Here is an 18,267-nt window from a genome sequence, read left to right on the forward strand (position 1 = left end):
ATTGCAAATCGTTCAAACTACCACTCTTCTACAAAGTTTTTTTTTTTTGGGGGGGGGGGGGGGTAAATCGCACGGCTTCTAAATAGACCGTCGGTTCTTTTGGTCTAGAAGACCAAAGTGTCAGTGAAAGATTAACTTGCATTTCAAACGAATCGTATATGCATACTCAGCTATACAGACCCACCCCAGAAAGAGCCACTCACGTGATAAAACACACCACGCAACTCCAACAGGTACAGAGGCGTTGTCAGTCTGCAGATCTCCGCTGATCTCACTCTGCAGAAGAGGACAAATCGCCTGTCAATGGGACATTGATTGAAGCAGCAGCAGGACACTTTCATGGCACTGGCTAGTCTGCTTCTTACTGCTTGGTTGTCCAGTTCAGGGGATGAGTCATGCACAGCCAGGACTAGTGGTCAAGTGCAAGGAGGAGTGTGTCCACAAGGCCTTGGTCATCAAGTACAGATACCGATGAATTCCAAGTGTCCAGGAGAACTCTTACAAAAGAAACATCATCCTTTCTTGTTTTCGCAACAGCTCAGTCATTGCCTGCCTGCAGTGGGCTACCCAGAAGCTAGCTTGCCACCCAGTCTTGTGGGACACGTTCATTTACAGCTCTCAGAAAGAGATCGATCGGCACAGGGAGTTTCACTCCAGCACGTGAAAAACCACAGTGGAGCGTCGCAGTCCGACGGTCACCGAGTGGAGTGCAATCTGAGTCACCAAGCGAGCACCAAATGTACAGCTTGTTACTTCACACCTTGGAGACTTTGCCACATGCTTCTCACACGACAGCACAGCGCTGTGAGCACCTCTGCTTCCAGCCTTCCACAGAGGCACCTAAAGTCTTCTTGTTGCCTGAATCATAATCCTCATGTTGTTTCTAAGCACTGACTGAGACACAGTGTTTTGGATCATAAGCCCAGACAGTCTTGATTATCATACCAGGTTACAAATGTGTTACTGTGGTGTTTGTTTTAACCCAGGTTAAATTAGAATTTATCGATTTGATTTGGTTATTTATGGTTCTCTGCTACATCTAAGTGGGTTAGGAGAGATACCTTCAACTGTCTAAACTAGGACTTGTTTGATATAGACTCTCCTCTTCCTCCCATATTGTAAAATGCTTTGTGATTATGTATCATGAAATAGATAAATATCTAAAAAATATTAGATTAGAAGTGAATCGTGGTATCATTTGTACTGGTAGATGTAAAATAAGATGATTGTGATTGGTATAATGCATTTGTAGTTAAATAGCTGAAAATGCACTTCTTATTTATTAATTTCAGAAGAGATATTTGTATGATGTAATTGAAATTAGTGACCTCAAAATAAAAGCTCCTAAGGAAGAGATGGTAGGAAAATAACCGGCCCTCGGCCCTGGTTCTGGAGAGCTAGGCACCCGTAATGGTCAGTCAACACAGATCTGTAAAGTATGTCTCCTAGTTTAGCAACCGGTTGATCCAATCAAGTGATTCAGATCTGGGCAGTAATGAAAACCGGAAACCACTGGGGCTCTCCGAGTCCATGGCCTGAGTCAATTGCGCCGCCTGGTGGTTGATAGTGGCCAATAGAATCACAGCGCAGACATCACGATACCGACACTACAACGTCGTAAGACACGTTAAGGGTTGTTCAGTTTTCTCTTCCTGGTTTCCGTAACGTTTCTAGTGTCTGAGGATGCTGTTCAGAGCGGCTCAACACTTTTACAGAAAGGAGAGACCTAATAACAAAGGAATTAGGAGACGGGTGGTCTCAAATATTAAAACACTTGGCACTTTTGTTGTTTTTTTTTTGTAATGTCCTTTTTGGCTTTCTACAAATTGGTCTGCAACAAGTTGTGAAGCTGCTGCAGTAGACTGAGCTCTGAAGGGATGGCCTTGTAATGTTTGGAGAAGTCTCTTACAGGCTGCCAGATGGTTTGATCTCTTCATCAAACGTCTTCGTGAATTATTTAGCCCGGCAGGACCTGGGCAGGGTGTGACTTGGGCTCCTGCTTCCCCCCACAGGGGTATCTGTCCCATAAATGAAACTACAAGTCAGATTAGCACAGTTCCCCTATTGTGGAGGGTCCATTTTAGGGAGATCGGTTGTCACCTGAAGCTGAATAAAAAATAGTGAGAAACGTCTATTTTTCCCTATTTGTTAAGGCCGTTATATATAGTATAGTATTAAGAGTAATGGTGTTAACAAACTCCCTTGTTTTTATGAACTGGTTTGAACATTAAAGAGACTGACGTACTGTATATCCTCAGAGGGATATCCAAGCACTGTGCATGAGCTGTCTTCAGAGAGAAGCTTAAATTCCTATTGGAAAGGGCAGCTGAAATTTCCAGCGGACTGACAGCCCCCTCAGCTCTGCTGAGGTGTAACCGCCTGAGCCTTCCTACCTTCCTACCAGCCCGACAGACGTTTCACAGGCAAGAAAGTTAGTGTTTGCTCCACAGTTGTAATTTTATTTTATTTTTTCCTTTCTGATCATGGTCACGAGTAATCTCCTTGCACGTTATCGTTAATATCCAAGATGTTGGGTTCTGAAAGGTGGATCTGATGGCGCCGGGCTTTGTGGGTGTTTGAATCCCAAGTCTGTGCTCCCGTTCTATACGAGGTGCAGTTACTGACTTGTTTCTCCCACTTTATTGTCAATACCCTGTCACTGTCGATGGCGCGTGGATTGATACTGAAAAATAAAAAGAAACCGTGATGCGTTTGTTAAAAAAAACCCAAAGGAATTAGGAACTACAGGGAGAATTACGAGAGTTTAAAAAGTGGGGATAATGATATCAGATTTGTACAACTGGACCTTGAAGTGGTGTTTAGGACGTGACGGCTGAGGAGCTCCTTCTACAGAGGAAAGGGGATTAAAGTCAGCTGAGAGGGGTATCTAAGCAAAGATACCCGTTGCAAAGGGATATGTTGCAAAGAACTGAAAGAGGAAAAGTCAGACTAAGTAGGATTATATAGCGCTTTTCTGGACACTCCACTCAAAGCGCTTTACAGGTAATGGAGATCCCCTCCACCACCAGTGTGCAGCCCCACCTGGATGATGCGACGGCAGAGTGCACCAGTACACTCCCTACACACCAGCTATTAGTGGGGAGGAGAACAGAATGATGAAGCCAGTTCAGAGATGAGAGTTATTAGGAGGCCATGATTGATAAAGTTCTTGGGAAATTTGGCCAGGACACCGGGGTGATACCCATGCTCTTTTCGAGAAACACCTCAGGATTTTTAATGACTACAGAGAATCAGGACCTCGAATTTAAGTCTCATCCCAAGGACGGAGCCTTTTACAGTATAGTGTCCCCGTCACTATACTGGGGCATTAGGACCCACACAGACCTCAGGGTGAGTTGCCCCTGCTGGCCCCACGAACACCTCTTCCAGCAGCAACCTTAGTTTTTCCCAGGAGTCTCGCATCGAGTTACTGAGCAGGCTTACTGAGCTTCAGGAGGCTGCCAGTTGCGAGCTGCAGGGTGATATGGGCGCTGGCGATATGAAGCCATATGAATTCTATCACTGAGTATCATCAGAAAAAGTCAGATTTTGTGTTTGTATTTCTCAGAGGAAGTGCCTGACATGTTCAGGTTTTAGTCTTGCGACATAGGATCAAGTAACATTATCACGCAACTAATACATCATAGGAAACAAGAAAAGATCTTTTTGGATTTTAGTGCCTACTGGAAACATAGGAGGGAACAGAGAAACGCAGCGGAACGAGTTGTGTCGGGGAGGTTTGTGGTGAGGGACAGTTGAGTCGGACGGACTTCGAGGAGCCGGATATTCGGAACGCGTGTGTTTGTGTGTTTTTCGGGAGATTTGCCTTCAGGATGGCGGAGAATAGTCCTGATGAGCACAGGGAAGAAACCGGAGTTTTACTTGGCTTTTTGGAAGAAGCGGAGTATTGGCAACTCCAGAGCCCTCAGTTCCCCAGTAAAGTGGGTGGCAGACCTGCGTGGCTGAGCCAGTCGGACCTACCCAGCCCGTCCGAGCTGGCGTGCGAGAAATGCCAGCTGCCTACAGCCTTTCTAATGCAGGTCTATGCGCCTGTTGTCGGGCAGGACCGAAGTTTTCACAGAACGATTTTCCTCTTTTGCTGTAAAACTCCAGCCTGCTATTCTCACAATGACAGTCGCTGTTTTAAAGGTACGCTCTTTGATCACTTAACTGGCTCCAAGTGACCGGCTGCTGCTGAAAACTGATTATTACGTTTCGTGAACCTTATAATGTATCAACTCCATTCTGGTTTGGTTACATGTTTCTATTTCAATATTGTTCAATTAACACTAACCGTAACATCTTGGAGACCACACAAGAGTGCGAGTACTTTCTGACTTCAGTGCTGTTCAATAGATGCTATCCAGTGCTATTTAACAGACCAAACTCTTGACGTCGAGGTCCACACTCTGTCTATTTAAATCTTAAACAGCTGAAGCATGTGTAGAAGAGCTAAACTGGTCCAGTAGCACTTTAATAATGTCAGTTTAAAACTTCTTCCATATGAAGAGCTGTTAATAACATAAAGAGACGTAGAAACATTTTGGTTTCCACACCAGGGAACCTCTGGACTAGAAGAACAAGGACAGGGCTCAAGAGTTTAATTCTAAAAGTGGGTTGCCTATAGGTTGCCAGAGCAGCCAGAAACACACAACAGGCGTGAGTGTCCATTTTTAAATCAGCCCTCCCTAAATTCCCTTTAGGAGCTGATCATAAACCTTAAAAAGAAAAATCCCAGATCCCCCTATCTGTGAATTCTATCTCTCTCTCTCCTATGGGCCCATTCGCACCAACTGTATCCTTTATATTCCCACTGCTTTCCTCTCTCACACCCGAAGACCTGAAGAGGCTCAACAGTTGAGTCGGTGGTTTCTTTTTTCTGCCTTTCAGTGCGGAATTAACCTTCGCCTGTTCCTTTGCAGCGGAGACCCGCTGATGCAGCTTCCCGCCTGAACATTCTAAAAAGACGTTTTGCCCTTAAGAGAGAGCAGGCAAATAAAAGAGGAAATGACCTCAGTACAAAATAAAACATGAAAGATAAGCCCAGTTAGCTGGTCAATGTTTGGAAGAGGACTGGCACTGTCTCCCCTTTTTCCCCCTAAATGGTTTTGGAAAATCATCTGGCTATACAACGTTAGACTAAAAGATAGTTCTCATAACCTTCACAGTAAAACGATTATGCATCGGTATTTTCAGTGTACAGGAGCCAGTTACCCAGAAGGAATGACTTCTACCCATACGACCCTCCTGAAGAGGAGGAGCCCACAGTAGGTGCCAGCGAGGCCTTCGTGCTGGGGTCTGGGGTGAAGCTGTGCAGGGTGTGTGGCTGCCTGGGCCCAAAGACATGCTCCCGCTGTCACAGCGCCAACTACTGCAGCAGGCACCACCAGACAGCAGACTGGAAGGCAGGCCATAAGGAGAGGTGTTCCAGCGGCGGTAGGTAGACAGAAGGAGCAAGGTTCTGCTGTGCTCCTTTGCCAGTACAAGTACCATCCATTGAAGCAGGGGCTTACAGTCCTGGTTCCTTCTCGTTTTTGTTCCACCCAAGATCTGTTACACAGTTGATCCCTTTATTGATTTAATAGTAGGATTAATTTTGAACTACTTGATTGTCTTCATGCACTTAAAAGAGTTGGAGCCTGCCTTTTACATATAAGTACATAATATATTGACTTTTAAGTAGAAAGAACTTGTAAATGTTCTTAGTTCTTATTAGTTTAAGGCTTCAATTAGGTAATGAAGCTTGGCTGGAAAGAAAAACAAAACAGTAGTTGTGAGAACCTCCAGGATTGGGAAAACCTGCATTCTTGTTCTTCTGTCAGGGGAAGGCTCTTTCAAATGACCTCCTCTTTCTTCGTTCAGCCCTGTCCGGCGAGCCCAACCCTGTTCACGGTATTCTCTTCCCCGAATTTGAGCTGGTGACGGAGCCAGAGGAGCTGCCAGTGAGAGATGCTGAAGAGCTCAGCAAACCCCTGGAAGAATCGCAGCAGAACCTGCCGTACAGCCATTTGCCCGGTGAAGGTCGGGACAACACTACCACCTCAAGTTTACATAGTTCCAGTTCATTACAATTTTGCAATGTAATCTAGTGCCCTTTCATGAGGGACCGTTCCATAGAGCTTTCATTTTCTGTTTTACTTAAAAACCATAAAGAAAGAACATGTAGATGAACACGTGACAGATGAGGGTTCTGGAGGCTTCATGGTAACCTGCTGAAGTCGATCTGATGTTGGGAACCAGGTGTAAAAGCACACTGAGCACAAAACCAAAAGCCCTACAAGGCTAACCGTTTCAAATATCTCTACTGCAGGCTTGGAGTCCCCTGAGCTGAAGGATCTAGAAACCATGGCTATGCATGAAACCGAAGATCAAAAACTGTTTCAGAAATTTAAACAGAGGACTGCACATGAGCCTCATCAGGTTGGTCTTTTTACAGACCTTAAGGTCCATCAGGTTTTATCACACACTGGTGTTGAGGGTCTCTGTGAACTTTGTACACACTTTTCCTACAGAAGATGCAATATTTTATAAAGCAGGCATTTAGAACTGGTTTGGAAGAATGCTGGACACAAGGGTTACTATGTAATTCTATGCTGTTATATAGGAATGTGTACCACGAACCTAAGTAACCAATTGTATTAAAAGAAGTTATCTTTAGCAAATAGGGAAGTTGGAAGATGTGCATGAGTTTGGAACACTGGCAATCTTGTAAGCACAAGGAAGCATGATGGATAACAGAAAATTTTTTAAGGGCTCTTCTAGTTTACTTTGAGAAAAACAGACCGAGCATCTGTGTGTTTTGCTCCCATGCGCAGGAAATAAAAACTTCTTTTAACATGAGACAGACTCCCGCCTGTCTTTTAAGGGGAAGCGGGAAACATTTCTCCAAGACCTGTATCAGCCGGGTTTCAGTCCCAAAGCCTGGCAGCTGTTCGTGTTGCTTTTAAAGTTAGCTAATTTCAGCTTTATCTTTTTACAATCAATCCACTGAGTATTGAAGTTGTCAAAACGTTTGCTGTAAGGATGTAGAGCATGTATTTCCAACCCAAGCAAAAACCAACAGCTGACGGCTAACATGGTTATTATTCCTTATCTTTCAGTGAAAAATGAATTTAAGCACAAGGTTTTTTCTCTCTCAACTTGTAGGTGTTACGGTATTGCAGAAAGGGCACTCCGCTCTGGGTTTCTGCTGAACATCGTCCTCAGGAAAAGGACATCCCAAACTGCTCATGTGGAGCCAGACGTGTCTTTGAATTTCAGGTGCAAGGATTTTCCTCAGAGACTTCCGTTAAATAAAACATAAGAAGCCTAGATGACTCAAAAGGAGAAAAAAAAACTTTGAAAGGGTTTAAATATGCACATGAGATATCCATTTTTATGTCCCTAAAATGAAAAATCACTTCTCTCGTTCTATAGTTTCCAGAACCTAGTTAACATTGTCTAAAGGAAGACCAAATAAAGCTCAAAAAGTGACCCATTATCTTTTGTAACCCAAGGTCTAATATTAACAGCATTCCTTCTGCTTGTGTGCCCTTTCAGGTTATGCCCCAGTTACTCAACCATCTGAAGGTGGACACCCTGCAAGACAGCATTGACTGGGGAGTCCTGGCTGTCTATACTTGTACAGAAACCTGCGAGCAAGGCAACAGCTATACTGCGGAGTTCATCTGGAAACAGGACTTTGCTGCAGACCCCAGAAATACTGAGGACTGATTGATGTATGGAGCAGCAACAACAGGAGGGAATAATCCCAATGACTATTGGAGCACTACCTGGTATCTGTGACTCACTGATGATTGTAAATAAACCCAGTTTGGGAAGTCCCTTCATAAAGTGAGGATTATAACAGATAAACCTCCCTTCTTGCCCCTTGATACTGGATGACATGAATATTGAATTACAAAAGCTCAGTAAAATAAATCTGCAGAAAGTCTACTTGTGCAGCTTTCTCCAACTGTGTTTTGTATGCTATAAATGTATTTTATGCTGAACTTCAGTAAAAGCACTCAGAATTGACATTTTAACTGCTTATATCAATACAAGTTTGAAATTCTTCTACAGTGTTTAAGCCTTGAACGAATCTTACCATTCAGTTCTGTTTTCTAGAGCTGAACTTGTTTTTCTCTGTAAACTGAATTGCAAAATAGAAAAGACAAACTGAATACATCAACATATGAATCTCATCAGAAGTAAATATTCTTTACACTTAGAAATAATGTAATCTTGACCTATTTACGGCTCAGCCATATACTGTATTCATAAAACATTTTAGTGTAATCTATTAAACGTTTTTGAGGAGCAGCTGTGTAAAATTAAAACAATGTCTTTTGTCTCAATTGTCTAAAAGTTTAATTCTAATTAACTGCCAATGAATTTGTAAATTAATTTCATTGCCAAAGTACAACCCACTATACAATAATTTCACCAAATGTTTTAAGTATAACCTGCACAATGTTAAAAGATACCTCAAGATAAGTTAACAGCAATCAACTGAGCTAGACTAAATGGCCTCTTTTCAGTTATACTGTTTTTACACTTTGAAATGAAAGTTGTTATTCATACTGTACAATTAATTAAAAACCATTTCTGAGGGCTTACCACTGTTTGTGTTTACAGACAGTATACAAACAGTTACTAGATCATCCCATCCTGAGTACATTCCAAAGTTCACAGCAGACTACAGAAAGAACACAACCACCATAATGAAATGATTTAATTGTGTACAGTATGACAAATACACAAATGTAAAAATGCACCTGGGAAAAAAACTTCTGAACACCATTGAAATACTGTACTTTGCACAGCCAGAGCTTGGGAAGCATCAAAGCCACATATAGCTATATACAAGGAGTACCTTTTCAATTCTAATCAAATTGGAGGGAAGACGCATATAAAGATTCTCAGGGGAGTTTTTAACTGCTTTATTGGGAGTAAGTTCGAAAATGATTAAATGCCCCTGCAAGAAATATATACACATTTGTAAAAAATAAATAAAAGGACGATTTGCAGGTACAGTTACTTTAAATTCCCAGGTTCTGTTTCTCAGGTGAGACAAGTGCTTACTCTTTAATTATAAATTTCAACCTTGCCACCTTCTAAAATTATAAAAAACGGCATCCTTAGGTCTTCATTAAATCATATACATTGTGATTTTACCATAATGCCTAACAATTTAAAGAATGTGGAAAAATTATAAAAATAGCTCAATTTTAAGCTTTGATATTTTATGATAGTATTATATTGTAGTCTGTAGTTGTTAATGAAGTTATATTTAATACTCTGAACTTGGACAAACTAGACTTGCATTAACTTGGTAAATAAACTTCTTGTTCATTCCTACAAAAATTTCTGAGCACAGAAACTTAACATTCAGGTCTTTAAAGAACGTCTGACAAAGGAATGTATGGAAAATCCCAATATGTTTACATTTAAATGCCTGGTAAAAACAATATTAAAATGAAGATTAAACTTAAAACACTTAAAAAATGTATTTTAAAAACTAATGTAGCTTGGTTGACGATTCTTCTCCTGAAGTACCAGGCAAGACAACTTATTTAAAAGCAAATCTGACAGCTAAAATAAAGAGGGCTCCTAGAATTCCTCACCACAGGAATTTCAGCTTCATTCCCATTAATAACACACCTCAGTCTTCCATGAGGCCAAGTCCCAAGTTCATGGATGACAACACTACTGAATTTCTTGAGGAAAAAAAAAGCAAAGGTTTTTCATAAAACCAGTTACGTGGTCTTCCTGAATCCTTTTAAGATGGGATAGATGTTTTCAAATGCTTCGTAGATTTCTGCTCTCACCTTTGCACCTGGGAACAAAGGTGGACAATGAATGGAAATCGTCATTCATACAGCACTAGTGTTGACATGTCAATCTGTACACACTCTTGATATCCAAAAAAAACATTTAAAAGTCAGCCAAAATGGCACACTCACAAATTATACTATGTTTTTCTCTTAGGTATGTTAATCTTCAGCTACACACGAACAAGTACTTGTGAAAATGGTATCTGTTACAAGGTACTTGGCTCAAGAGACAAAACTGTACACTTAGTTTCTTTTCCACTGTGTAAATACACTTCTATGAGACCTACTAATTAGTTTGATAATCTATAAATATGATAAAATGTTACAGCTATTAGGATTCACAACAAATTATGTATTCTTCAATTACAATCATTGAATGCAGCAAAATCTTACCTGTTAGTACAACTTTTCCAGACACAAATATTAAAAGTACAATTCTGGGCTTGATCATTCTGTAAATTAAGCCTGGGAACAACTCGGGCTCATAGCTAAAAAATAAAAACGTGAAGTCATTTAAAGATATTTGTAGAAATATGGTCAAGAGAAGAAAAGGAAAATATCAAGGACAATATAGAAATTTCAACTCTGAAGTTTTAAAATAATATTATTCAGAGTCACTACTGCACCCCCACAATGAGAGTGGTCTTCACAATCCAGTTTAGTGACCCCAGTAACAACAATGCTGTTTCATTAGGGCATGATGGTATACTGGCACTCATCTTCTTGCTGTCTCCTTACTTGCTCTTACATCCCAAAGGACTGAATAAAATGGTTTCTTATTCTACGTTCAGAAAACAGCACACTGTCTACTTTCTTTAAAACAGCGCTTTTGTACACAAACACCCAATTGTGATGTTTTATAAAAGTGTGCATGACATACCTGCTAAACTGCTGATGTGTTAGGACCAGACCTTCAAGTCTTATTGGGAACTTGACATCGCAGCTTCCCACCATATTCTGAATCTTGAAATCCAGGAACTTTGCTGGAAAGCCCAACTTCTGGACCACTCTGGCATATTTTCTGGCTGCCAGTCGTGACTGTTCCTCACTGCGAGCAGAGGAAAAAAATGCAGGTACAGTGTGATGTGCAGTAAACATTTGCAGGTACAAGCAGGCAGGCGAAGAGGCAGGTAAACACAGGTGATCAAAGGGTGAAATAATAATGAAATAATGAAACTATAATGGATCAATATTCAGCAGCCACAGAGCACAGCACAAAGGGTAGGAGGAAAGGAAGAGGGAAAGAGACTCCTAACAGGCTAAAAGAACTGTTAATCTTTTTTTTCTGAAAAGCGAAGACAACAAGATGGTCTGATTCACGTTTTCCAACTCCTCGAAGGCAGAGACAAAGTCAGCCCAGTGGACACAATAAACAGTGAAACACAAGCCAGGGGACATGTGAAAGTGCATTTAATACAGAGAACAGGAGGCACATTTTCACCCAAAGGGTTATGCGATTATCCTTCTGAAGCCCAGAGCTGCAAGTCTGAAAGCAGGATATCTGATGACACACCTCTTTGCTCCAGTGCACACCATCTTCCCAGAGCTGAAGATGAGGGCAGTTGTTCTTGGTTCCCGTATTCTCATAATTACGGCTGCAAATCGCTACAGGGTAAAAAAAGATGTTAATCTGAGGAGTTTCCCCAACAAAAAAAAAAATCACAATCCTTAGTACTCCAAATAAATAGTCAAGTGGTTTGGGAAAACTTGTTTCATACAACTTTCAGTTTTGTGTACATCATTATTCAAGAGATCACTGATCAGAAATAAGGAAAGGCAGTCAACATGCGCATGTCTTCAACAAGCTCTCGATTTACAATGAAATACCCAGGAGGAAGACACATAGCACAGTTTGTAATAACAGGGTTAACACTTACAGCAGTTTCACAGACTCCAATTACCATTAGTCCTGGACTATCTAATGTGCATTTAGATAAACTAATCCAGGGCTACTTCTAATGGGGGGGGGGGGGGGCATGAAAGTCTCCTGTTATCAGTGGAAAAACCTCAAAATAAACATCTTACCTTTGGATTATATTCAGCATTTCTGGCTCGCAGTGCTATTGTTTTTAGGTCGAGCTTACAGCCCAGGTTTACAGTGGACACTATATTTCTAAAAGAGAAGCAGAGTGGGATATTCAATTGGTTAAAAAAAACAAAACAAGGCATATAGTAATAAGTGATAATATACAAGCCAGCAGCCATATCACTCTGCAACTCACAACTGGCAGACCACTGGAGCTCAGCAGGTGTTAGTCTGGTCAGTACCTGGATGGGAGACCCCCTGGGGAAATCCTAAGGTTGCTGCTCGAGGAGGTGTTAGTGGGGACAGTAGGGGGCGCTCACCCTGCGGTCCATGTGGGTCCTAATGCCCCAGTATAGTGACGGGGACACTAAACTGTAAACAGGCGCTGTCCTTTGGATGAGACGTAAAACTGAGGTCCTGACTCTCTGTGGTAATTAAAAATCCCAGGGCGTTTCTCGAAAAGAGTAGGGGTGTTACCCCAGCGTCCTGGCCAAATTTCCCATTGGCCCTTACCAATCATGGCCTCCTAATAATCTCTATCTATAAATTGGCTTCATTAAACTGCTCTCCTCCCCACTAATCGCTGATGTGTGATGAACGTTCTGGCGCACTATGGCTGCCGTCGCATCATCCAGGTGGGGCTGCACACTGGTGGTGGTGGAGGGGATCCCCATTACCTGTAAAACGCTTTGAGTGGAGTGTCCAGAAAAGCTCTATATAATATCATATTATTAATTAACCTCACTGTCAGTGAATAAACACTTTTTGTTTTCTAATGGGAACCATACTAAAACTGACAAACTGCATTTTGGCAATACATTCATTTAATTGATTTTGCTCTTATTTCCATGACTGTGGCTCTGCTCCGGAGTGCACTATGCCCCGTTTCCCCCAGCTTCTTCCATTTCTAGCTGAGGCGTCCAGTCTGAACAAGCTATTTAGACACATTCAATTATCAGTATCTGCTCAACAATCCCCAATGACTGCTTCATGTCTGCAGCACATAAAGCTGACCACACGCTGCCTTCAATCTTTTGAAACGCTTTGCTGCAGGCACTTAAAACTCAGAGCTCTTGCCAATTCATTTTTTAAGCAGGAAACACACTGCTCAAACAGATTCCTATCTGGAGACAGACTTAGCCAGTCTAAGATTCTCCATTTTTATCTTCTGATGAATTCCTTGGTTGCCTTCAATCACCGTTATGCTGCGTGGTGAATCATCACCCAAGAGGTATGAATGCATGTTCTTCTACACGAGCAGACCAATGCTTCTGTGAACATCAGAATGTTGGTTTTGCAGCCATTGTTACATCGGTAAAAACGAGACAGCCAGTTCCAGAGGCTGCAGTAAGTGAAAGGTCACACTTAAGGACACACCTACTACTGAAGAGAGATGCAGAGGAACTAATGTTAATAATAATAATTGCTTACACTTATATAGCGCTTTTCTGGACACTCCACTCAAAGCGCTTTACAGATAATGGGGATCCCCTCCAACACCACCAGTGTGCAGCCCCACCTGGATGATGTGACGGCAGCCATAGTGCACCAGAACGCTGGTACAACACATCTCTGCCCAGCACACAGATCCAGCTGGCTGCGATATATGGAGCTAATCTTGTACTACCACAGGCAGAAGACTCAGCCTGCAAGCTCGAGGAGCTGGGACATGAGCCCTGGGGAGAGGGTGAGGAGGACGGAGGCGGTACTCACTGGAGCTGGGGCACGATGCCGGAACTCTCGGATGCGGGCGTCGCCGGGGTGATAGGGGTCATGGGGGTGAGCGGGGTGGTGTACATGGGGGTGTTTCCGGGAAGCGCGGTGGTTGTGACGGTCTGGGAATGATAGAGCTGTGGCGTCTGGCCCGAGGAAGCTTGCACCACGCCCTGCTGGGACGTGGACTGCTGCTGCTGCTGCTGCGGCGGCGGCTGCTGCTGCTGCTGCTGTTGTTGTTGTTGTTGTTGTTGCTGCTGCTGCTGCTGCTGCTGCTGCTGCCTCTGCTGCTCCTCCAGCAGAGAGAGGCTGTTGGTGCTCTGAACGGGCTGTGGCGTCAGCCCCGTGCCGTAGGGCATCATGGGGCTGAACAGAGGCATGCCAGGCGTCATGGCACCCTGAAGGAGCAAACAGGACACTATGAGAGGATGATACACGGAGCTGAAGAAACTCTGGAGGAAAAAACAGTCAAGAGGCTATTGGAACTTAATTTATACAGCATACTGTATGCAGTCAGATCTTGTTGTTTGTTTGTCAGTTTCTGTTTTGATTTGGCAAAACTGATTGTTCTCACCGGCCATGCCAATAAAGCACCTTGAATTGAAATTGAATTGAAAACTGGTTCTTCATCAACAGACCAGCCCTTCTGTTGCACTTGAGAGAACAGGGAAGTGACGTTCCCCTTGACTGATTATATAAACACTGTCGCCACGACGGAAAACCTTGTACTTTTCAACCCTATACAAATACACTGAACTAGCAATTAAACACCTTTCCCCATTTCACTGCTATCAAACAAACCCAAATCCAAAAGCCTACTTGGCCTACTATGCTCTGGGTAAGAAGCCGAATGGATAGTAACAGGAACGATTTAAAGACATCATGCATGATATCACTCTCTTGCTGTCAAAGACTATACTTTTACCATGGCGCTCCAATTACAGTACATAAATAATGGTGTTCAGGGAACCTTTATTCTGACTAAATATAAAATATAAGTTGGAGCAGTGCTGAACGTGAAATTCATGTCTGTAACAGTAGTTTGCATTTTTCAACAAATTAAGTGAAAACTAAATGCTTGAATTTCCAACGCTACTGAACACTCGGGAGATCTTTGCAATGTCCACCCTGCTCACCGACCCCACGCCGATTCTCCCCGTGCGGAACCCATCCTCCTCACCTGCGGAGACGCCAGGCCTTGCGCATACGGGGGCAAGCTGTTGTTCTGTTCCATCCTCTCCCGAGCCCAGCGTCACCAGAGAAACACCTCTGAAGGCCTTCTTCCACCTTTTGTCCGCAACTAAACACTAACCGCAGCTAACACCAGTCATTCAGTTGAGACGTCCTGACAAAGGGCCTGTTCGAAATCTGAAATAAGAGGAAACAAAATAAATCGCAGGATGTTCCAAAAAGAGAAGGACAAGTTCTAACAATGCACCCCTTAGTTACGGAAAGTAAAAGATGTAAGATTTTTTCGGATGAGACAACTTCCAAAGAAATGTTTTATCTTAACACGCTGGCCATCGTATGAGTGAGAGACATTAAACATTTTAACACACAGGTGCAGTACAGAGAAGTGGCTCTCAGCTCGTGACTGGGGGAGGTCTGTCTCTTCTGGTGTTTGCTCCACTTGCTATCTTAATCAGTCAAAGTGATCCCTTTAATTGATCTTCTTGCTTGATTAGACCATTAAATAGCTTGTCCACATAATTCTGTACTCAGATTTTGTTTTAGAAAATACTCTGCTGTAAGACTGCCAAGAAATCTCCATTCAGTCTCTCCTCAACCTGCTTAATTAAGTGGTTCTGGCATTTTTTTTTTGTCTAAACAGTTCGCACGAAGTAATCAATTATTTAGGTACAGGTACATGTGAGAACACTTTATCAAACCCTCCAACCAATAAAGGCAATTTTGTGTTCTCCAAAGACCAAATTACATACAATCCATACACCTGAATGAGTGCAGAAAAGATTTTGGGGTCCATGCTCATCAACAACTGCATACATGCTCTTATGAAATTAACAAAATATCTTAATCAGCTATAGCTCTATCTGCCTAGATAATCAAAATGTCATCTTGAAAGAAAACCAGAAAGACCTGGGGGTCCTCCAGGTTCTGACGTGTACAGCACTAGTGCACAATGATTAGTGCATTAGATTAACCCTGCAGCCATATCACTCTGCAACTCACCACTGGCAGCCCACTGAAGTTCAGCAGCTGTGAGCCTGGCCAGTACCTGGATGGGAGACCTCCTGGGAAAAACTAAGGTTGCTGCTGGAAGAGGTGTTAGTGGGGCCAGTAGGGGGTGCTCAGAAAGTGTCCAGAAAAGCACTATGTAAGTGTAAGCAATCATTATTATTATTACTACTACTACGATGGTTACAATGGTATGTTCTCCCTGTATTCACATGGGTTTCTTCCCACAGTAAAAATATGGTATGCTGGCGGGTTAATTGGCTTCTTGGAAAATTGACCCTGGTGCGAGTGTGTGTGTGTTCGTGTGTCTGCCCTGCGATGGACTGGTGTCCCATCCAGGGTGTACCCCGCCATACACCTGTTTCTGGCCAGGATAGGCTCCGGCTCCCCCGTGTCCCCAAACTGGAAGAGGCAGTTTAGGAAATGAATGGGTGGATGAATTTGTTTACATCCCCAAGCACTAAATTATAAAAGGTCCTACTGCCAGCATCCAACAGGTCGATGCAAGAAGCACAATATTACTTCACCAAGCACATGAAGTGGGAACATTAGGGAGGCTGTACGAGCTCTACAACCTCCCATCCTGGAGACCTTGTCACCTGCTTTTTTTCTCCCACCCTGAGCTGTCAATTAATCAATGAACCTCATTATTTTCTTAGTCATCCTGGATGGACTAAGACTTTTGTCCATCCTGGACAAAAAACCAGGATGTTACTTAAGGCTTTTTACAGTTGATGACTCAACACACTCAGTACGTTAAAGGTAAGGTCACGCATTTAGCCAAGCTACAGGTATTACACCTATACAGTTAAATAATTAGGCCTTCGATGTAACTGACAGCTCAGGTTGGAACCCCTGATGGTTAAACATCTCAGTTAAATGTCCCATTAGAAGGATATATGGCACTGCCCGAGTTTTTTTTTTATACTGGTCTTGGGAACCCACCGTGTCTGCCGATTTTCATTCCATTTGATAACACTCTTTAATGAAGTCGACTAATAATTGTCTTGCTTAGCCCTCTTATAAATAGTTTGCAGCTTCGACAGCAGGAGACCGAGCCGGTCAGAGCGCAGTTCAACGACAACGCGAAGCAACGAGACCCAGCCCTCCACCAAAACACTGTCCTGACAGCAGTGTGGACATTTTGGCACCAGAGCCAGTTCTTACTCAACCGCACCGTCATCCACGGACGCGGAGCAGTCCCTGCTAAGGGACTAGTGACACTAATGCCACTAGGTTTTCCAGCACCCATGGTCTGGAGCTGATGCAGACATTGCAGAAGGACATTACAGCAGTGTTGGACCAGCGCATATTAACAGGTTTATTCATCGAGAAGCCTCTCTTCGCTACCGCTGTAGTATCGCCTTTGTGTCGTAGTTGACGAAGTGCACCTTAACTTAGTAACCAAGCCAGTCAGAGTCTTTAAATCATGCATGTAGAGGTAACCCTCTGTGGGTTTTCCACAAATCTACTTTAGAGCCGTTACTTTCCTAGTATGGGGCACTGCAGATATGCGAGATAAAGAACAAATGCACAATACAACAGTGCTCAATGCATAGTTATCTATAAATAAAAAAGCGAGTTAAAAATCATAGCTGACCGCAACAAACAGACAATCTTCGCGAGCGCGTATCTTTTACGTTTAAAGGCGTAAAATTCATTTTAGGGCTGTTTATAAATGACTTGGCAGATATACCCAAATACATTTTAAACAAATTAATTGCAAAATAATCCCGCTCACACACATGCAATTTCCTTCTGGTACCCGACGGCCCCGACGTGCAGCGAGACATTCCTTCGCAAAATAAAAACACCCTCGCTATCGAGGCTCATTAGTGTCTTCCAAACACAGAAAATAAACTGTTAGCTCCTTCGTCCCGTTTCCGCTCACCTTTTTACGCCTCAATCCCTGCAGCAGCTCTTGTTTTTTCGACCGCTCACTACCGCAAAAAAAACCCTCCTTCTCTCCCAGCAAACTGCGCGCAAACTTCCTGCGGCGCCGGGTTGTCCTTCCGGAACAAGCGTGCAAAATTCAAACTGTGGTGGTGGTTGTTATATGTTAATAGGGTTTAAGAGTAATTGCCTTGGTGTTTTAAAATATATGAGACATAACAAGCCTGGTGGTGATTATTTTCAGATAATTGGTTTTAAATAGAATATATTTTTTAAATCCTTAAGAGTTTCAATCAGAGAATGTGTGATTCTGTACATGATTTCGTAAACAGACGTCTATCGTGTATTTTTAAAAGTTTGAGGTCAACTAAATACAGCTTTCTACTGGGACACAGCAGGGTATGGGCCGACAGTTTTATACTGGAAGGAGTGCCTTAGTTATTCTTGATTTACCTAAAGCAATACTTGGGTGTTTTGTACTTGGAATTATATTAGTCGTGTATATACGTAATAATACGGTAAATAACTATTTTTAAATTGTGTGCAGAACATTTGGATTTAGCTAATCTAAAGCATACGGATAAACAGGATTTTGTGATATGTGCTTTGGGCACTAATTTTAAT

At 42.6% G+C, this 18,267-nt stretch overlaps 2 protein-coding genes across 2 annotated transcripts; one reads left to right on the forward strand and one right to left on the reverse strand.

Annotated features, from left to right (window-relative positions):
* The first annotated feature begins 3,771 nt into the window (after positions 1 to 3,771).
* pdcd2 (programmed cell death 2) lies at positions 3,772 to 8,336 on the forward strand. The gene is made up of 6 exons (XM_088933568.1): positions 3,772 to 4,149; positions 5,197 to 5,436; positions 5,863 to 6,021; positions 6,311 to 6,420; positions 7,147 to 7,260; positions 7,540 to 8,336. The coding sequence occupies exons 1-6, from the start codon at positions 3,834 to 3,836 to the stop codon at positions 7,711 to 7,713; spliced, it is 1,113 nt and encodes a 370-aa protein (XP_088789694.1). The 5' UTR covers positions 3,772 to 3,833; the 3' UTR covers positions 7,714 to 8,336.
* A 360-nt stretch (positions 8,337 to 8,696) lies between these two features.
* On the reverse strand, positions 8,697 to 17,734 carry tbp (TATA box binding protein). The gene is made up of 8 exons (XM_088933569.1): positions 17,642 to 17,734; positions 14,735 to 14,922; positions 13,555 to 13,952; positions 11,841 to 11,928; positions 11,329 to 11,420; positions 10,696 to 10,863; positions 10,209 to 10,303; positions 8,697 to 9,817 (listed from the first exon to the last, which is right to left on the reverse strand). The coding sequence occupies exons 2-8, from the start codon at positions 14,786 to 14,788 to the stop codon at positions 9,738 to 9,740; spliced, it is 975 nt and encodes a 324-aa protein (XP_088789695.1). The 5' UTR covers positions 14,789 to 14,922; positions 17,642 to 17,734; the 3' UTR covers positions 8,697 to 9,737.
* Positions 17,735 to 18,267: the final 533 nt, after the last annotated feature.

Source organism: Atractosteus spatula, chromosome 15, assembly GCF_055471065.1.
Source record: "Atractosteus spatula isolate fAtrSpa1 chromosome 15, fAtrSpa1.hap1, whole genome shotgun sequence".
Taxonomy (NCBI): Eukaryota; Metazoa; Chordata; class Actinopteri; order Semionotiformes; family Lepisosteidae; genus Atractosteus; species Atractosteus spatula.